At 36.7% G+C, this 22,941-nt stretch overlaps 1 protein-coding gene across 4 annotated transcripts in view; it reads left to right on the top strand.

Moving 5' to 3' along the window:
* LOC150092685 (uncharacterized) overlaps positions 1-22,941 on the top strand; it is a 491,968-nt gene that overhangs the window by 392,217 nt on the left and 76,810 nt on the right. For 3 of the 4 annotated variants that reach the window (XM_090414354.1, XM_090414355.1, XM_090414358.1), the window contains exon 16: positions 12,494-12,631. In XM_090414354.1, the coding sequence (XP_090270480.1) occupies positions 12,494-12,631 (138 nt within the window). The remainder of the gene's footprint in view (positions 1-12,493; positions 12,632-22,941) is intronic. The other variant, XM_090414357.1, reaches the window with a different exon arrangement.

Raw genomic sequence — 22,941 nt, forward strand, 5'->3', positions numbered from 1 at the left:
TGCAACAAGTTATTTTGAATGCCAAAATTCTTTTTCTTGATTCCTTATTTATTACCCACATTTCAGATCCATACAGTATGCCACTAAAGATGCATGCTTCTAAGTACTCTTAGTTTCGTTTGCAGGCCGATTGCTTTACTTTTCCAGATATTATCCATGGCCTTCAGATTTGTTCTTCTCTTTGCAATCCTGATCTTTATTTCTTTTTTAGAGTCCAAATCATATGTCATTTTACTTCCCAAATATGTGAATTGTTCTACATTTTCTATATAAATTCCATCCACTTGTATCTTTTGTTTCATGTTCTTCTCACCAAATGCTATTGTCTTTGTTTTTTCCAAGTTCATAACAAATCTCTTCCCTTCCTCATTTAACAGTTTCAATGTTTTTTTTTTGTAGTTCTCTTGTGTCTTCTTCAAAATTAACAATGTCATCTGCAAATCTCAGATTGTTAATTCTCATCCCATATATTGATATTCCTTCATTTTATCCATTGTTCTTTCTAAATTTCCAAATTAGATGAAAATGCTTAGTGGTACTAGACAGGGGGACCTAAGTCCCCCTGTCTAGTACCAAATCATCACCTGTTCTAACTGCTGCAACTGCATTCTTATAAACATCTTTTAATATAGCTATTAGTTTTATGTCAATTCCATAACATTCTAGCACTGCTAATGTCAGTTTCTGGTCAATACTGTCAAATGCCTTCTGAAATCAACAAAGCAAGTATATATATATATATATATATATATATATATATATATATATATATATACTTGCGAGACCTCAATAAAGGTCGAAACCGGTCTGGGTAGTGGCCCCTTGCCTTTAATACAAAGCATCATACATCTCCTCCAGGAGATGTGCTTTGCATTATGGGTAAATATTAAGATTAGTGATCAGAGCTTATTCTCCTTTTACGATGAGTTGCCTTGGTCTTGCACTACGTGCAGGGTCAGCTAGACTTGCAACACTTGCAGGTGCAAACTTGACTTGTTTGTCTGTTTGCTTACTTGGGAAATGGAGTAAAACCAGGTTTAAAATAGCTTGGTATCTTTAACATATATATATATATATATATATATATATATATATGATGTGTGTGTGTGTGTGTGTGTGTGTGTGTGTGTGTGTGTGTGTGTGTGTTTGTTTTTTCTTCTAGCTTTCTCTGCTATTAACCACATTGTCAAAATTTGTTGAATTGTACTTCTATTTTTCCTAAATCCTGCTTGCCTGTCTGCAAGGTATGCTTTCAATTGTGTTTTCAATCTTTCTGTCAGTATCATGATAATCACCTTACCAAGCTGACTTGTCAAAGCAATTGTTCTATAATTTTTACATTCTAGCTTATTTCCTTTCTTATATAATGTCACTGATATCAATTTCAACCATTCCTCTGGCATTTTCCCTTCCTTCCATGCCATATTACATAGTTGGTGCATTTCTATAACCATACTTTTGCTACCATATTTAATAATTTCTTCAGTGATGTTATCATTACCAGGACTCTTGTGTTTTAACCATTCTATTGCTTTTTTTCTATCTGTCCTCTTAAAATGTCCATGTCATACTCATTGCCTGGTGGTGATATCTGCTTCAATTCTTCAATCAGTTTCCCAACTCCATCTAAATCTAGTTTTTCTTCATATAACTTACTACAGTAACTTGTCCACCGCTGTAAAATTTTATCTTTATTCATCAATTTGCCTTTATCATCTTTAATTGTGATCTGTTATGGTTGCCACCTTTTATTAATGGTTCTGATCATTTTGTACACCTCCCTAGTTCTTTCTCTCCACAGTGCTGTTCTGTATTACTGCATTGGGCTTCTAACCATTTCATCTTATCCATTCTGACTGCTTTCTTCACCCCATTACACTTTATTCTATATTGCTTCTCTGTTTGTTCTGATGTATCCCTTCTTATCTTCAACTACATCTTCTATCATCTTCATTACTCCTTTCACTCTTAGATTCGAATTTTTTTCTTTGTCCACACTTTTAAGTTTCTCTTTTAACACTGTTGTGTGCCTTCTTCCTATTTCTGCTTCACTTATTCTTGCTGTATCTCTTTGTTACTAATGATGGAGATTTATATTTTCTTTTTAATTTCAATTTGATGTTTGCAATCACTAAACTATGATCCGAATCTATATCTGCTCCTTGAAAAGTTCGACACTGTTGTACTGATGTTATCCATCTTCTTTTAATCGTAAGCATGCCAATCATGTCCTTGGTTTTCCCATCATTTGATCTCATCCAAATTCTAACATTTTTTCACCTCTTTCATTTCTTTCTCCAAAACCATATTTTTCCATGATGCTTTCCCAACCATCATTTTCTATTCAATCTCCTTCAATAATTAGTACATCTTGCTTTGGTATTGTTTCTATTGTCTCTGTAAGATTTTTTTAAAATAAGTAAATATCCTCATCTGTGCTGTCAGATGTGAGTGCATATATCTGGAGTATTGATATATATTAAAATGGTTTTGCTTGAATTCTTGCTAGAGTAAAATCTTGCTGAGACTGATTTGTAGCCTAACAGTGCCTTTCTAGCTTTTTTTGTTAAGAAGGAAACCAACTCCTACTCTGTGCTTGGTGCAATGCCTGACCATATGACTTCGCATCCATTTATCTCTCCTGATGATGTCTATCGCATCTCTGCCAGTCCTAGTATACCACACCAATATCTCTTCATTTCCTTGCGAAGTAATTCTAGTTTTCCTGACATCCATTATGTCTGTAAATTCCATGTTCCTACTGATAATAGTTCTGTCAGTTTCCTTTCGGTATCCCACTTTTTGATCCAACCCCAATCGCTCGATTGGGTATCGTGGACCTTGTTCATCTGGGTGATGTCTAAGCCAACATGTTTTAACTGTTGATTGTATAGGCATCAGATAACAATCGTGTTTTTTATTTACAGTCTGAGCATTGACACTCATCTGACCGAACCTCCTCCTTTATCCAGGCTTGGGACTGACATGAGACCCCTAAGGATCCTATGGCTGAGTTTTTTTATATGTCATAGTTATTTAATTAAACCTACTAGTTTTACCACATATGCTATACGTGGTGAAACCATATAGTGGCTTCATCTGGGTTAATTTCAGTAAATAGGCATAAATATGAATCATTACATAACTAAAAACTGAAAAGTACTAGCACTGGATTTACACCCAGTGTTAGTACTTTTTTGATATGGAGCCTACAAGAGGATCTGCGATAGACTGGCATTATAGACATAACAGATGCCAGTACAGTGCTGTCTGTCAGATGAAAAATTATGCATTTTTGTGTTAAAGAAATTCTGGAAGGCATGCTATTGATGGGATTTTGCTCCAATAAACGAATTAGGTTACAGATCTTGAGAACAAAACAGGATAATACTGATAGTGGCAGTGACATAAAAAAAATAAGGAAGGCATGCTGCCTCTTTATAAGGACTTGCTACACTCTAGGCCAGTGCTTCCCAAACTTATGGATGTAAAGGCCATCTTTGGAAAAATTAAGATATTTCACGGCCCCCCATCGAAAAAAAAAAAAATTGTAATACAGATATATATTATTATAATATTTATTGTATTTATATTCAGTACAATTTATATTCAAGATTTTGCATTTGTTTGTAAGCTTTTTTTGTGCTTCTTATCAGTACCTTTGAAATGAAACTTATATGAATAACCATATCTCATCTCATCTCATCTCATCTCATCTTCTTTATACCCTCTTTTACCTTGCGGTGTTGAGGATTTATTAATCATCAGACCTCAAACCGTTCACATGATTAGGTGGTCAGTCCTATGCCCCGGTATATCCTATGCCCTGTAGCATTGAGTTCTCAACACTACAGGGCATTTTTTTATTTTAGTTGTTATCACCAGGAGCATGTGTTCAAAAGAATGTATTGCCTAAATATGAAACAAATGTAGACTGGATGAATCAAAACTTTTGACTAACTCTGATTTTTAGCTGTGCTGTAAAGTGAAAATGAATAATGATGTCGTTGAACTAATAGTTTGCACATATATCAGAAAGCGACATATCTTATAAAATCCCATAAAACAAACAATAAATCAGTAGAGGTTAGGAAGTATCATTTCATAATAGTACCTTACTAACCTTCTGTTATTCAAGGATGATATCTTCCTTGAATTAGAATTCCAGCTAATTAATTCATTTTGTTATTATTAACAGAGACCTCCTTCTCCGATGAGTCAGGGACTCATCAGAGAAGGCCACATTCTACACACGCACGCACGCACGCACGCACACACACACACACCAGCTATCATGCTCGTTCTTAAATTCGTTCACATTGCTTGCACACACAACATCCAATGGCAATCCATTCCAATCATGCGCTACTCTATGAGAGAAAAATCTACATCTTTCTTGGCAGCATTCATTCTCAGCTTCCAAGGATGCCCTCGTCTTTTCCCAACCTTCCATAAAATGAAAAATTCCATCAACTGAAATTCAAAGTTTGTATGTCTCAATCATATCACCCCCTCTTTCTCCTATATGCTAGTGTCTGCAGTCTACAAATTCTCAGTCTGTCTTCATAATCAGTATTCAACAATTCTGATATCATTTTAACACTCTCCTTTGCACTCTCTCTCTCTATTGTATAAGAATCACAACAGAAATCAGACTAGACCACAGCACGCAATAGTCCAAGTGAGGTCTTATCAAGGCCTTGTTATGAAACATACTTATCTTTATATGCTAAAGTTCAGTTCAGCATTGCAATTATCTTTTGAGTTGTATTTGTAATCTTTGCTACATGGTCCTTGAACTTCAGCTTTCTGTCAATTAACATTCCAAGATCTCTAGCATGATCTGTTTCTTCTAGCATAATCCCACCAATATAATATGACACTGGATATCTATTGCACTAAACTGACATCCATTTTCCAATGTCCACAATTCCAGCCTATTCAAATTATTTACAAGTAATGCATATTAGCCACATTCATTCCTGATTACTCTGTCTATCTTTGCATCATCAGCAAATAGCTGTGTGTTATTAGTGTACAGATTGAATAATAGTGAACCAAGGACTGATGTTTGTGGTACACCACTGGTTATCCTTAAATCTTGCAGACTCACATCCCCCCCAATAATCATTTAAGTCAATAAAAAGTACAGTGTGAAGTTATTATGCTGTCTGAATACAAACCTAAAAGACTGAGCTTATGCAACTAAGAATGGAGATTTTCAACATTTACCAAATGCAATTACAACTGTAAATAATATCAATTTCATGCCAGACAGAAACAGTGAAGGTCATGAAACATTACATTCAGTGGCTGAACAGAAACCAAATAAGCCAATTCTGGTAAAAAAATAACACATGAGACACTTTAAAAATGTACTTTTTCCAGTTTTTAAACACTTGAAAATAAGTCTTATTCTCCCCCACCCCCTAATAACAAATCAAAAGTTCACCTTTCCTGCTTACTGAAATTACAATTCAAACAATTACTCATCCTCTGAAGGTGATATCAAATAACATGGATATATATTAAAATTTAATATACAATTAGGTAACAAGAAGTATACTTTTTTTTTTCAACAGGACGTTATGTTTTCATAAATCAAAACATTACATCAAATATGATAATCAAAACATGAAATCACAGAGCAATCTGTGTGAAAGAGAAAAAAAGGGAGATTTCAACAAATAACTACAATCTTCAATGTGACATGATGGATATAACTTCAATTTACCTGATTAAATTCTGGTTCTAAGTCATCAGCATAGAGGTCTATATCACCATCCGCCATTTTCTTTATCTAGCAGGATGAGAGAAATTGTGTTAAGAATTAATGATCGATTCTCATGTATGCCTTTATCTAATATTCATTAAGCGCCGAAATATGCAAGAAGCAAAATTTGTGAACCAACACCAATGTGTAATTTTTTCCATTAAAATATAAAAAATAACAAAAAAGAAATAATAAATAATAAAATTAAATACATTTAAGATTAAAAAAAAAACTACTTAGTCTTAAAACATTTTAAATTTGTTTTCATGACATGAAAACTGTGAGCTGCGGCCCATGTTTTCATGGGCCGCAGCTCACAGTTTGAAAAGCGCTGCTCTAGGCTATTGTGCTCACATCTGGTCTCTAGAATTTTGAGGAGATGGAGAAATAGGGGCAAATGGTACAAAGACTGGTAACCAAAATGATATCACAATTGTGGAATGCTGAGTGAAGTTGGATTAAGGGAAGAGCGTTATCAGAACATGAGCTATAAACCCTGAGGGTTTATTTTACTATCAACAAATGAAATGTTTACTTATTTTTTTTAAATGTGAATGCCAAACCACATTTTACCTGCTTTATACATCTCTGTATCATAGGGATGTAAAAGCTATTAAAATGATTTTATCAATCAGAGTGTAGTTCAGTATCTGGCAGGAGAGGATAGAACGCAGTGTCATTCCTGGAAGTTAATAAATTAAAGATAGCAAGAAATTATATACTTGGTTTAATCCTTTATCTAAGTGTAAGCAAACAAAGTTTGCACCTAAAGTTTTTTCAGGACTGGGGCAACTAGTATAAGGAAGCTAAGACTTCACATCACTTGCCTTAGTATTCCATAATGCAAAGCACATCTCGTTGTGGACATGTATAATGCTATACATTATGGGAAGGGACACTACCCAGACCGGTTTCGACCTTTATTGAAGTGGAAAAGTAAAGGGTTGCTCATCATAGGCATAGAGGAGTTAGTATAGGAGTGCAAGAGAGCCTGATAGTATTAGGACAAAGAAAGACAGATAGCATGAGAGATAGAGAAAAGGCCTCAGCTCTTTTATATCATCGTATAGCCAAAGGCTATCAGTTTTCCTTTTTCACCAATCTCATATAGACAAAAGGCCAAAAGACCAATTGAAACAAAAGTGCAAAGATGACTAATACTCAGGTGGTTAGCCCCATCTGGGTTAACTGCCTTGAGTTGGCCTTCTCTGCCTGGGATTGCTCTCCAGTCATCCCTGCAATTGACTATATGACCGCATTGAATTAAAAGGAAACTATTTCAAAAACCTCTCAAAGCAAGAGTAGACAGAATTTTATTTCCCCCTGGTGAATATTGCATAATGTGAGTGATTTACACCATCTAGTCATAAATTTGATATCTCCTAGAATTCTTCTTTCTAAATACAAAAATCATCTGACTGAACAATAAAATTTCCACGATACAATATTATAAAGCATTTGGATGTCATATTGCTGGTTTTCAAATCAGTGTTTCTTTCTAACCTTCCAAAAATGATATTTTAATTCATTAATTATAAAAATCAAAATTCTCTTCCCATTGCTGAGAGGTGGTGGATATTGTAAAAAAATAACCTGTTCTGTTGTAAGTAATGGAATGCCCAACATATTAGGTAATCTGTTCCAAATATGCAGGGAAAGAGGACAACTGTAGAATGCATGTTCCACTGTTTCCATTCGGTAACAGATGTCACAGATTGGATCTCTGATGTTAAAGTACCTCCATTTGATGGTACTGACTGGAAGGTGGCCATATGCAATTCTCCAAGCAAGATCTTTCCTTAGGGTACCCTTGGAACTTCATCAAGTTATGAAAAAAAATAATGTTGTCCTTACTCAGCTGTGGAACTTCACGGCGAAAGAGATTAAAGATTTCTTTGTACCAAATTTTACTTTTTTTTGTAAATGGAAAGAATGTTACTTCCAGAGTGTTTTACCAGTCTTAGAGTTAAGCACTAAGTTAATCTACTAAATGAGGAGAATCCAAGAGAGAGAGAGAGGTGTGAAGATGGAGAGGCAGACGAAGGGTCGGTGCAGGACATAAGCAAAGAGGAAGTGTATTGGGCACTGAGAAAAACAAAGAATCGAAAGGCTGTGTGGGCAGACCAGATACCTGGAGAAGCTTGGGCAGCGAGGGCATGGACATGTTATGGGATCTGATGATGAAAATAGCTCAACAGGAAAAGATACCAGAGGAATGGAGGAAAAGCATTCTCATCCCAATCTACAAGGGAAAAGGAGATGTTCAAGATTGTGGCCACTATAGAGGGATCAAGCTGATGTCGCACACGTTGAAGACATGGGAAAGAGTAATTGAAGGAAGGATACGACTGGAAACAAAAATTGGTGAGGAGCAGTTTGGAATTATGCCAGGAAGCAGGACAACGGATGCAATATTTGCACTATTGCGATTGATGGAGAAATATAGGGAGATGCAGGTGTAGCTACATGTGTGTTTATAGACCTTGAAAAGGCATACAACAGAGTGGCTAAACAGGAGGTATGGAGGTGTATGAGGAAGAAGGGGGGGGTGTCAGAAAAGTACATGAGGTTGGCGAAGGAGATGTATGAGGGAGCGAAAACTAAGGTCAGGTCTAGTGTTGGCATGACAGAGGGGTTTCCCATTGTTGTAGGGCTCCATCAAGGATCAACTCTGAGCCCCTTACCTCTTTGATCTGGGGTCATGCATGTACTAGTGGAGGACGTCAAGAAGGAGGTGCCAGGGAGCATGATGTTTGCCGATGATATTGTTCTCTGCGAATCATCCCGAGAGAAGCTTGAAAAGACCCTGGAAGAGTGGAGAAAGGTATTGGAGGAGAGAGGCATGAAAATTGACCGAATATATGTCAACAGAGAGTGATGAGGATATGATCATACAACTCCTGGGTGAAAGGTTAACTTCGGCGAAGAAATTCAAGTACCTTGAGTCGGTTGTCAAGAGGAATGGTGACCTGGATGAGGAAATACAGCACCAAATAACATGCGGCTGGATGAACTGGAGAAAGAAGCGGGGTCCTGTGCGACAAGAGAGTGAGTTGTAAGATGAAAGGAAAGCTGTATAAGATGGTGGTGAGGCTGGCGATGCTCCATGGCATGGAGACTTGGCCTATAACAAAGGCACAGGAGAAGATGGAGGTGGCGGAGATGCAGATGTTGAGATGGATGAGTGGTGTGACAAAGTAGGACAGATTAAGGAATGACTACATCAGAGGGACGATTAAGGTGGGACCGATCGGTAAGAAGGTACAAGAAAGCAGGCTGAGGTGGTTCGGTCATGTAGAGAGAAGGAGTGAGGAGTATGTTGATAAACGAGTGGAGCATATGGAGGTGGAGGAAAAGAGGCAGGCCCAAACTCAGATGGAGGGATAAGGTGGCAGAGGATCTTAGGGAGAAAGGATGGGGCCGGGAAGATGCCCTGGACTGGAGAATCTGGAAGAAGAAGATTAAAGATGGGAACATCGGCCCCGTTTAACATGGGATAAGTCATAGCGAAAGAAGAAGAAGAGTTAAGCACAGAGTGTTGTAGTATTCAGGAACAATCTCAGCTTTTGGACCTGTATAATCATTAATTCTAAACAGGGGAAGATGAAAACTCAAGTAGTGACGGAGAAGGTCTGCACGTGTGTGATCAATCTGTAATATTTTATGGATTTTAGAAGCGGCATTGCTTAGATAGCAGAATTTTAAGACTGGAAGTCCAAATCCTCCATGCTTCTTTGTTAGTTGAAGAAATTCCTTTTTAATTGCTTAGCATAGGCTGGACCAAAAAATTGCAGAGGCTTACTATATAAGTGCTTTTCTTCAGCTTCTGTGATGTCTGCAATATTTATTATGTACAACCGAGCAGGAAATATTATGGTTTTGAGTACTCTCCTTTTCTTCTAAAGCCATAGTACTCAAAACCATAACATTTCAAGGTTTTTGTATATAAGTTCTTGGACTGGGTAAATGGAGAAGGGAATTCCAAGTATAGTGAGGGGTTCTCTCTTAGGGGTTAGTCCAAAAGGAATGCCTTCAAGATCCCACTTTCCATAAACTTTTAATTTTGTCTTGTCTGCATTAATAATTAATCCACTGCTTTTCTGAATTTTTCCAAAATACCAAAAAATATATATATGGAATCATTATCCTTCAAAGTTCCCACTACATCATTGGCATATGCTAATACTTTATTTTCCTTTATAGTTGAAGGAACTGTTATTCCTCACACAGCATGTGTATTGCCGACTTCTTGTAAGAAAGGTTCAAGAACCAATGCAAAGAGCAGTGGACTGAGAGGGCAACCTTGCTTGACTCCTTTTTGAATTTTGACAGGGTCTGACAGGAATCCATCAATGAGGAGGCAGGTAGTTGAACTGACATAGGCTCCTTTGATAACAGATAGCAGCTTTTTACCTACTCCAATTTGCTGGAGGATGTGGAATAGAAAGGGATGCCGGACATTATCAAATGCTCGAGTAAGGTCTACTGATTGCACCGCCATCGACTGCTTTTTTGTGTTAACTAAGCGGATTAGATCACGTAGCAGAAATAGATTAAATTCTACTGCTCGACCTGGTACTCCTTACACCTGTGTGCTTTTAATTATGTATCTCATTCCCACTTTAAGCCTATTATTGTAGAAAAATATCTTGTAGTCAGTATTAGATAGAGAAATAGGTCTCCAGCTGCTGATTAAGGTGTGATCTTTATTAGGTTTAGGAATGAGGACAGCATGGCTTGCTACAAATTCACTTGGTATGTATCTTGATGAGAGAAAGGAATTAAATAGTATAACTAGAATGGGAAGAATAAAATCCCAGGCCCTCGCGATAAAGTTCTATTCCTAGACCATCAGGTCCTGGTAGGTGATGTTCTTGTTTGGCATTCTTTATAGGCTGTGTTAACTTCAGATGTTGTAATGGGTCTGTCAAGCCCATCTTGGATATGAACAGGAATGTTATTAATGTTCCAAGAGTTATAATTTCCAGCAGTAGTACTATTGTCTTCAGATTTTTGTAGTGTTTTTGAAATGAGTCAAGGATGTCTTGAGTGGTGGACATGTCTTCTCCATCAATGCAGATTTGAATGATGGTCCTTTCTTTGCAAAATTTTGTGAATTGTCTATTGAAGAATGCAGCTGAAGGGCTATCTGCTGAATGCTGCTGTATTCTTATCTTAAAATTTCTTTCTTCTGCTTGTTTCTGCCTTTCCAGTTTTATATTGTGAAGCGTACAGCCACTAGGCTGTACGCTTCGCAACCATATGCCTGGGGAAGGTGTGTCCTAGGTCCGATTCCCGTCGGAGACATGAGGAGCTGAAGGATCTCCCTCAGCCATAGTTAAGTTAGCCGGTCTTGGTCATGGACAGTAGGGTTTCCCCCCCAGTTTATCCTGGGGTTTTTCATCCCACAAAGCAGGCAAACTGGCATTGAGAACTCAACACTATGGACATAGGATACACTGGGGCATAGGGCTGACCACCTTATCCTGTGAACGGTTCGAGGTCCGATGATTAATAAACCCTCGACACTGCAAGGTAAAAGAGGGTAAAAGGAAGATGAGATGAGATATAATTTCTTGGTATCTTTAATTTATAGTATAACCAAGTGAAAAATCTTCCAATTCCTGGAAGTCAGTTTGGCATAGAACAAGGTGTCATTCCTGGAAGTCAGTTAGGCACGTAATAAACAAATGCATGAGAACCAGCGTTTCTCTTGGCAAGTGGAATAGGTATAAGTGATGCTAGTTAACGACTGCATCATCTGTAAATGTGTTTAAGAAGAAACAGAAGTGTGATAGGTGACATGTAAGCTGTGGCCCTCTGTTGATGAGTTCTTAGACTTCTATTAAATAATAATTATTACTGTATTATTATAATTATAAGCATTCCTAGGAATGATTTTAAAGTGAATTTTGATATGTGCTTTGGGGTTATATTTTTTCATAGAATAGCATACCTAGTCAAAATTTTAAGGTATCCATTTTATTAATTAGTTTTCTAAGGTAATTATGCCTGAAAAGTATCAGCCAAACTTGATGTGATCCACTTTTTTTACTCAGCGGTTATAATTCTCCAGTGGTGATAGTTCTGTATAATTATAGTATATGCTGCATCTGTGTATGATTGTGCTTACACCAGTAATTATCTTGTGAGATCATGACTTCAAATACTTTAGGTGGCAGATTTCATGACCTGGTTAGAAACCATTAATCCTGCTTACTGGAGGCCTTGAAGTGGTTTGTTTGGTTCTCTAAAGCAGAGGAAGAATCAGACTATTTAAGCAGTAGCATTTCTGTGGTACTAAATGTACATTAAGTATAATGTTCTGTAAATGGCATTCACATTAAAAAATAAATAAAGAAACATTTCATTTGCTGCAAGTAAATGAAATGTTTCTTGTGCTTTCTTTATAAAGTGCCTATTTAAACGCAGAGTTATTAAATTAATATTTAACTACTAAAAGTTAATTCCTTAATTTAAGTTTTTTTATATTAAAACTTTACAACAGATTTGGATACGAACATCAGCAATACTTCCATTTTAGTACTACTTTGTACTGGCTCAAATTATTTTATGATGTGGTCAGAAAAGCATTTATAACATTTAATTTTTTCAGGTAGTTTTTACATCAGAGAATAAGTTGGCTTTTCATTTAAGTAGTCTCTGAATCATTGATTTTTAGATCCGTGTTTTATTAATTGAATAATTTCTTGATTATAGCAGGGCAAGTACATTTACAGCTTCAAGCAAAAAATCTCACCATAAGCATACTCGGCACCATCAAGAAGAACACCAGTTATGCACAAATCGCTTTGTTCAAGGAACTATAGTTATTTTGGTACTTGTCATGGCATTTTGGTAAGTTTAACAGTATGGCATTATTATTGTATGTATAACACTATGTAATGTCCTAGAATCTAGGAAAGTACTTGAACTCTCACTGTTAACACGTTCGCTGCCACGCTACTCAGTCATAGTTTGTTCCCGCACGCCAAGCGCTTTCGCGTCTTCAAGGTCACAACGAGTAATCTCGTAGCCGGCTTATCAGATAGAATTTTGTTTCATACGCCAACTAAGAGTAATCTCGTATCACTTCCATCTATATATTACATGTTCTGACGCCAGTGTTTATTGCGTCTAGTTCAGTTTTCTTTTCTAGTCTCTAAGAACCTTCAATTTCACCATGGCCAGTAAAAGAAAACTTACTGATATAGAAGTAGAAGCTTATGCTAATATGAGCGATGATGAATTTCATGAAATATTTGGTTCCGATTCCGAAGATGATCCTACAGACAACTCTAGCAGTGACTCCGATGAAGAAGAAACTTTTGAAGATGAAGTTAGCAACCAGCCAAATACATCAACATCAACTTATTGAGAAAATTCAGAAGAAGAGCCCCCACAATTTGACTTTGTTGAAACTGCAGGTTTTAAAATTGACACTGGAAATTTCAGTATCAAAAGGTTAGTTGAACTTTTTTTTTCTGAAGATTTTCTCACAATTTTAGTAGAACAAACCAATTTATATGCTTTACAAAATATTGAGGAAAGCCGAGCGAAGTTCAAAAAAAGTCGAAGATTTCTAACTGGAAAGCAACAGACATACCTGAAATGAAATTATTTCTTGGACTTTTACTTCATATGGGTCCTTGTAATTTACCGTCTATTGAGCATTATTGGAGTACAAATCAACTTTACAATTTGCCATTTTGGCGCTCTAAAATGAGCCGAAATCGATTTCAAATTTTATTGCGTCATTTGCATTTCACAGATAATTCTCAAGCAGCTAATGATAAATTGCACAAATTAAGACCAGTCCTAGATCATTTTAATAGTGTAATGTGAAATTGCTACACACCAGACAGAAACTTATGTATTGATGAGTCAATAGTGTTGTGGCGTGGTAGACTGGCATTTCGGCAATACATAAAAAACAAAAAACATAAATATGGCGTGAAATTCTATGAACTGTGCGAATCAAATGGATTGGTGATAAAAATAAAAATTTATACAGGAAAATCTGAATCCTCTTTAGCAAAAATCGGTCACTCATATGATGTTGTATTCCACTTGATGGAAGAATTAGACAGGGGTTATGTATTGCATATGGACAATTTTTATAATTCTGTAGCTCTAACAGAATCGCTTACCAACAGAAAAACGTATGTGTGTGGAACGCTGAGAAATAATAGGAAAAACAATCCACCAGATGTTATTCAGAAGAAACTAAAGAAAGGGGAATTTGTCTGACAAAGACAAGGACCTGTTGTAGTCAGCAAATGGAAGGATAAGAGGGAAGTCCTTTCCATTTCAAATATGCACAAATTTGAAATGGTTGAAGCGCAAAATCAGAATGGTAAATTTCAGTTAAAACCGAATATCGTTAGGGATTATAATTTGGGTATGTCAGGCACCGATCTTTCTGATCAAATGCTTTCATACTATTCCACCTTACGAAAGACAATTAGATGGCCAAAGAAATTGGCAATACGCATTTTTGAGGTATACATTCAAAATGCGCATAAATTTTATAACGTGATTACTGGAAATGCAATGTCTGCATTAAAATTTAGAGATCAATTTATCTCAATTTTTGTTGGAATGGATGAACTTACAGCATCAGAGAATATCAGGAGGAATCGGGATTTTCATTATTTGGAAATTTTACCACCAACAGAAAAAAAGAATCAACCAACAAAGCCATGCTGTGTCTGTACAAGAAACAAACGTAGACGCGAAACACGTTATTATTGTCCTGTTTGCCAGGAAAAACCACCATTGTGCATGGAAAATTGTTTTAAAATGTACCATTCTTAATTTGAATAAATTGTTTTTTTTTTTATTTTACTGAGTGCTTTTTTATTTCATTGATTGGTTTTTATTTTTATTGATTTTACTAGTTTTAAATTGATTTACAAATTACATGTTATACTACGGATTAACTCACACTTGGAATAGGAGGTTGGTAATCGACATACAAGTATACTCGTAGTTTGGCATCTGAGGCACATACACAATATACTATATTTTAGTTGAAATTATTTCTCTTCTACCAAGCCCCCAGATATGCTCTCCACTTTATTCAGAATCCAAGGGTCCAAATTAAGGTAATTATACAAAGGGATAACTCGTGTTTGGCATAGGAGGTCAGTAAATCGACATACGAGTATACTCGTAGTTGGCTTGTGAAGCTCATATACGAACTACGAGTATACTCGTAGTTGGCAGCGAATGTGTTAATATAATTAGAGATGTTGCTTGGAATCTTTAGTATACTAAATGTAAAGGACAAACCAAATGAGATTTTGTCATGATTTTATTGCAATATGATTGACAGAGTTTACACAGAGAGAGAGAGAGAGAGAGATGCTATGTGATTCTTATGTGTAGTACTCAGCTCTCCCTCCAAGTTCCCAGTTCACTTGACCAGGCACTTACTAAACCAAGGTTTCTGGTTTAATCAGTTCATAATCCATGGTTCCACTTTTTGAGTCTGTCCACCTCAGATCGGTGTCCTGGTTCAGACTACACAAAATTAGTTTCCTACCTAGGTGAGCCTAGTTGTTATTATTGGCTATTCTCTTCAGTATGTTCTCAGGTCACTATGTTGTTTGCTGGATGAAAATGTGAGGTTTTCAGGAGGTAAAAATCCCTGCTACTATATGAGATTGACTAATGTATCTTCAGTTTAAAAAGTCTTTTTATTTGAAAAATCCTTATATCGCTGATTATAATCTAATCAAACCTTGTTTGTTTGTTTTTTCACCAAAAAGGTTACATCTTTCATTGCTCATTCTGCTTCTCAGAGGCACTGAATGTTCCAGGAATTAATCTTGCAAAGGATTTCCAAAAGAGTGAAAAGAGGATAAGATAGTATTCTTTGTTTCTTTTATTTAAAAAAAATAATAAGTTGTTTTTGTTTCTTTTAATTTTTAAAAAATGTGTGTACAAAATTTCATTCTAATATTAGGAACCTGTGCTTCTTTCAGGCACAAGTTCCTAATACATCATCCACTGATGTCTAATGAAATTAAGGATTATGGATGTGCCTCAAAGCACTTTTTTATCACAATTTTTCATAATTTAGAGTTATCAGAAAACTTTCATAAGAACATAATGTATGAGTCAGTGTTATCAACATTTCCAGGCATGTACTCTCAGGTAAGGTACCATGATAGTCCAACATGAACATCCTTCCATTATTGCTGGCTTCCCATCAATAATTTTCTTTCAATTAATCTGTTATTTGTCAGGTCTCCAATAATATGGTCAGCTCTTATTCATCAGTGCCTTAGAAGACTTAATAATATATGCACGTAAACACAAGAAAGATATTTAATTAACCAAATATTTCGGTCTGGAAATAGCAGACCATCTTCAGTGGCACTACAAGAACAGTTTTAAAAAAATACAAGGTGGAATACTAACAATAGATCGTTTAAAAATAGAACAAGCCGTGTGATGTTATATCACTAAGTATTAAAGGAAATATATTAAATAACATAAAATTAATATGAATTAATGAGTTATCCTGATTAGACTTTCCCAGATTTTTGATATAGATATACAGTCATTCCAATTCAGGTTAAGACGATGGAGTAAGGCCTTTACACTTTCTTTGAATAAACGTTCAAATTTATAATGGGATCTATGTAAGAGGCGATATTTGATAAACTCTAGGAAGAGATATAGTTGAGCATTTGTCTTTAGGAGAAGGAAAATGGGAAGATAATTTGTTAATAGGTGAATACGTAGCTGTTAACTCATATTTCTTCAGAATTCTTGCATTAGGTTCTGAAATCCCGGGGAGATGTAAGGAATTGGAACTCGACGTATTTAATCTTTGTTGTTTTGTGGTGGATTATAAGAATCGAGAAGATGTTGAGTACGAAGATTCAATACGTCGAGTTCCAATTCCTTACATCTCCGGGATTTCAGAACCTAATGCAAGAATTCTGAAGAAATATGAGTTAACAGCAACGTATTCACCTATTAACAAATTATCTTCCCATTTTCCTTCTCCTAAAGACAAATGCTCAACTGTATCTCTTCCTAGAGTTTATCAAATTCCCTGCAATTGTGATCTCTCCTATTTTGGACAAACTGGACGTTCTCTTGAAAAAAGAATCCAAGAACATCAATCCGCCATTCATCACAACAAACCTGAAAAATCTGGATTGGCTCAGCACGGGATTGAAACTAACCACAACATCCTTTGGTCAAAAACTCGCCTCTTACATAGATTCCGTTATAAATTTGAACGTTTATTCAAAGAAAGCATAGAGGCCTTACTCCATCGTCCTAACCTGAATCGGAATGACTGTATATCTATATCAAAAATCTGGGAAAGTCTAATCAGGATAACTCATTAATTCATATTAATTTTATGTTATTTAATATTATTAATTAATATCTTTATTTCAATCATGTCTCTGCTTAAAAATATTCCCTTTAATACGTAGTGATATAACATCACGCGGCTTGTTCTATTTTTAAATGATATTGTTAGTATTCCACCTTGTATTTTTTTAAAACTGTTCTTGTAGTGCCACTGAAGATGGGCTGCTATTTCCAGATCGAAATATATAGTTAACTAAATATCTTTCTTGTGTTTACGTGCATATATTATTCAGTCTTTATGTCACAAGTATCCTTAAAACATCAAATTAGAAGACTTAAAGCATTGGTGCAGTGATCACTGCCTTATGTCTTCTAAGGCATTGATCACTGCATCAATTCATCTAATATTTGTCTTCTTCTGAGTCTGCTTAGGAATGCAAATGATTTGAAGCACAAGCTGTGTAAAAAGATAGGTTGTGAGATTTTGAATATGTGGAATGAGTTTGAAGGAAAAAATTTATTTATTTAAGAGGGACCCGCACTTGAATGTGTTTGGCATTAGGAACATGTTGAAATTATTTAGTAGTATGAGACCTGATAATACAGAGAGTCAGGGAAACTAGATTATGATGTGAGGAATGGTGAGAATCTGTGCATAACAGTGACTAAGTTATATAATTATATTAATACTATGTACATGCTTTAATAATGATGAACTTTAATAATGAAGGTAATTATAATGAAAAGATGATTGTATGCTAATTCAGTTTGGACTTATTAATTACGTGTAAGGATGTCTGTATAAGTGAAGCATTAGATCTGAATCTAATTTGGACAACTTTCACTAACTGAAAGTTGTCCAAATGGTCATTCAGACTACAGAGGAGACATGGAGGCAACTTATTATGTCTGTACACAAATGCCAAAAGTATAAGAAGAAGGGGATTTAGGTTGTTGCCTTATTGAATCCTTGTTGCCTCAATTATTGGCATTAGTAACACCTGGCTCTCAGAAGCAGAGAGAGGAGTGGTGGTGATGCAAATGACATCAGATGATTTCAGTAGAGTTAAGGTAGAAAGCTATGACTGCAATATTAATTACAATTGTACGTGTAGCAGTGAGTTCGAAGCTATATGGTATGAAGTCAAGTCTAACATGATCAAAAACTTGGTGGAGTGTTGCTACAGACCTAGTGGATCAGCTGCTAGTGAGAATGAACTGTATCACCAAATAAACAATCAGTACTAAATGATTAATCATCATGTTGAACTTTAATTATCTGACATTTTGGTATTGAAGTGAAATCTCATGAAAAAACTTGAAGCTATCTTCCTTAAGCAGAATGTGGTAGAAGGAATTTGAGGTCAGAGAGTCAGATCTGATTATAGTGTCATAGGAGATTTCACTAAAAGACATGACTGTTCTGACTCTGGTTGGTGTCACTACAGATGACCTGGGAAGTAAGTATGGATATTCCATTTAGAAAAGGTTACGTGGTGAACTTCAAAACTAGGAAATTATGACCAACTGAGGAGAATCAAGGTTCATTCTCAGGGTTGCTAGATAGGAAGGATATCAGCAGGATACTGGAAGTATTTAAAAGAATGCATCAGTGATGCAACATCAGAATGCATCACTAGGGTTTGGAGAATGAAACTGATGTGTAATCTTATTAAACAAGAGATTCTTAAGAAAAAGATGATGTAGAATAAATACCATGTACACAAGGATGATGTTAGGTATAAAAATTATAAGGAAAACCATGGCTGTGAAAGCTAAAGACAACCCAAAATAATGCTATTCATATATTGCAAGCAAAAGAATCAATGTGAAAGAAAAACTTGCAGCAGTGTGGATTGTATGTGAGTAGCAGATGATGAAGACTTTGTTCAACTGAGTGCCCATTTTGCTAGATGCTATCAACCTGGTGTATGCAACATAGAGCTCATGCTACCTTTCCACTGGAGGAAGAATCTCAGGTGTATTTTTTTTTTTATATATTTCTTTGAGCATGGATGCTAAAGGAGGGTTCTGTTGATCTGGCTGTTCCTTCCTTTCAAATGGCTGTATAATTTGAGTCTCAACACAGCTAAGATTTCAAAGGAAGGAAAAGAATGTATGATAATCCCATTCCTCAAGGGATTATCATATGTTGGCTGTACATGATTATTAAGTTACTTAAGAAATTCACAACGTAAACTGGAATATAAAATTAAATTAAACTTTAATATATACTTCCAATATTTCGGCAACGTCACGTTGCCATCTTCAGGATCTTAAAATAAATACACATGCATGCAGGCACTACATACAGTAAATGAGGATGAAGCAAGGAAGCTAATGTTTCTCTTAAAAGTCCTGATGGTGCCCGCTAGCAGACTATTTAGGTATTCTTGGCTGTTGGGCTGAAGGTCTCGTGATGTACATCTCCCAAATTTGGGGCAGTCTCATGCAACCAAATTTGTTGAGGTTTGGCATGTTTCTTAGGGCTGAGGCTGATTCCATGAAAAGTCTTTCAAATTTGAACTTGCTATGGTGTATTATTGAGGCTTTCTTCCACCGTATTCTGTGGCAGGTATCCAGAGCATGGTCTGCAAGACCAGAGTGACTATACTGGTGAAAACAGATGTAGCCCTTGTGTTCTGAAATTCTGATATTCCCTGTGCTGCCTGTTTGGCCAAGGTAGGACAGCTTACAACTGCAAGGAACCTGGTATACACCAGGTAGGTCTAGGGGAAGTGGTTGGTCTTTAACGGAGCAGATAAGGGATGCCAATTTTCTATATGGTAGGTCAAGTCATGTCTTCTTAAGATTTTGGTAATTTTTTCCGAGGTGCCTCAGATGTAGGGAATGGTGATGGATTTAGAGTAATCCTTGTTGTGAGGGGGGGGGGGGTTGTAGTTTACTGATTTCAATATTTTTTGGGGGGGGGGGAAGCCATTGGCTGAGAAAGTGTTGAGGATGTAATTTAGCTCAGTGGTTAGGGCATTGTCATTTGAACAGATTAGTTCATCCCTGTTTTATAGTGTCTTAATAACTCCATATTGTTGAGGGCGGGGAGGGGGGGGGGAATTGTTGGTGAATGTATCTGCCTGTATGGGTGGGTTTTTATAAACAGAAAAAATCACGGTTCAATCAGCCTGGCAGGTGATTAGTGTGTCTAGGAAAGGGAAGATGTTTTCCTCTTTTTCCAGGGTGAACAGGATTCTGGGGTATTGGTTGTTTAAGTGTGTTAAGAAGGAGAAGAGTATATCAGAGCCATGTGGCTAAATAGTGAACACATCATCAATGTAGCGAAGCCATATGGTTGGTTTTTGTGGGTCAGAGTTAAAGGTTTTCTCTTTAAAAGTCTCCATAAAGAAGTTGGCCAAGGGTGGGGAGAGTGGTAAACCCATGGCTGTCCCCTCTATTTATTTGTAGAATTTTCCCTGCCAAACAAAATAGCCTGAGTTCATTGTGAACTGAAATAGGGCTGAGATATAGGGAGGAAATTTAGCTCGAGCTCTAAGGTTTCCTTGAGTGCGACATTTGTGAATAAGGAGGAGACGTCAAAACTGACCATTATGTCAGTATGTTGGAGTGTAATGTTTTCTATGCTGGCTTTGAAGTGGGCTGAGTTTTTTATATGTGATGGTGTGTTGCCAGTATCATGTGTGAACACTTTGGCCAAATGTTTAGCTAATTTGTATGTGGGGAATCAACCATCCACTATGGGACATAATGGCATATTTTCTTTATGTATTTTTTGGGAGTCCATATATACGGGGAGGGAGGGGGGGGTATAGAGTTAAACAGTTTTAATTTGTTAGTAACTTCTATAAGCCAAGAAGTGACCTTCTTAAGGAGCCTATGAAGTGTTTTAATTTGTGAGTTGGTGGGATTGTATTCAATAGGGAGGTAAGAAGCCCAATCTAAGAACAGAGCATTAAGCTTAACTGTGTAGTCCATTTGGTTGAGTACTCTGGTGGCGTTTCCCTTATCCGATTTGGTGATTACTATTTCTTTGTTTTTCTTCATTTCCTGCAGAGCTTCATATTCATCGATATGTTGGTTTTTGGTGGTCTTGCTTTGGTGAAAACACAAGCTACATCCAGTCGAATATTGTTCGTGAAGGGTTTGGAAGGTGGTTGGATCCCGAGTTCAATTTGGATCATTATATCCTCGGCCGGTATTTTTCTGGGAACAATGGCAAAGTTGTGGCCACGTGAAAGGCCACAACTTCGCTATTGCTCCCAGAAAATACCGGCTGAGGATATAATGATCCAAATGATCCAAAAACCAACCATATGGCTTTGCTACGTTGATGATGTGTTCACTATTTGGCCACATGGCTCTGATACACTCCTCTCCTTCTTAACACACTTAAGCAACCAACACCCCAGAATCAAGTTCAACCTGGAGAAAGAGGAAAACAACAGCCTCCCTTTCCTAGACACACTAGCCACCCGCTAGCCTGATGGAACCTTGGTTTTTTCTGTTTATAGAAAACCCACCCATACAGGCAGATACATTCACCAACAATCCCACCATCCCCTCCTCACAACAATATGGAGTTATTAAGATACTATACAACAGGGCTAAACTAATCTGTGCAAATGCCAATGCACATCCTCAACACTTTCTCAGCCAATGCCCCCCCCCCCCCAAAAAAAAAAATCCAAAAAATATTGAAACCAGTAAACCACAACCCCCCCCCTTTCACAACAAGGATTACTCTAAATCCATCACCATTCCCTACATCCGAGGCACCTCGGAAAAAATTACGAAAATCTTAAAAAAACATGACTTGACCTCTTGTTACAGACCATATAGAAAACTGGCATCCCTTATCCGCTCCACTAAAGACCAACCACTTCCCCTAGACCTACCTGGTGTATACCAGGTCCCTTGCAGCTGTAAGCTGTCCTACTTTGGCCAAACAGTCACGACAGCGAATATCAGAATTTCAGAATGCAAGGACTACATCCGTTTTCACCAGTATAGCCACTCTGGTCTTGCAGACCATGCTCTGGATACATGCCACAGAATACAGTGGAGGAAAGCCAATAATGCACTATAGCAAGTTCAAAGTTGAAAGACTTTTCATGGAATCATCCTCAGCCCTAAGAAATATGCCAAACCTCAACAAATTTGGTTGCATGAGACTGCCCCAAATTTGGGAGACGTACATCAGGAGACCTTCAGGCCAACGGCCAAGAATACCTACATAGCCCGCTAGGGGGCACCATCAGGATTTTAGGAGAAGCATTAGCTTCCTCGCTTCATCCTCATTTACTGTATGTAGTGCCTGCATGCACGTGTCTTTATTTTAAGTTCCTTTGAAGATGGCAATGTCACGTTGCCATCTTCAATAAATCCGAAATATTGGAAGTATATATAAAAGTTTAATTTAATTTTATATTCCAGTTTACATTGTGAATTCCTTAAGCAATTTAATAATCATACTAGCAACTACAAGATTGCATACAGAAATAAGTTGACAGAGAATCTATATTTTGAACAGCATGAGTTTACTAAAGGAAGATCAAGTTTCAGTAATCATCTCTCATTTTATAACCATGTGATGGCTGTATCAGACAAGGGGAAATGGATACGTCATGATACTTTTGGACCTTGCTAAAGCTTGACAAGATTCAACATGGAAGACTTTGGGAGGATATGGGATTGGATTATCTAAACTACTAGTTTAGATAAGAGGATGGCTGACTGACAGGTATTAAAAAGTGGTGTATGGGGTATGTGAGTCTGCAAGATTTAAGGTAACCTGTGGTGTGCACTAGGAGCAGTTCTTGCTCCATTGTTATTCAATCTTTACGTTAATGACATAC

The sequence above is a fragment of the Typopeltis vanoorti genome, chromosome 25, assembly GCF_054136105.1.
Source record: "Typopeltis vanoorti isolate ZY-2024b chromosome 25, IOZ_Tvanoo_1.0, whole genome shotgun sequence".
NCBI lineage: Eukaryota > Metazoa > Arthropoda > Arachnida > Uropygi > Thelyphonidae > Typopeltis > Typopeltis vanoorti.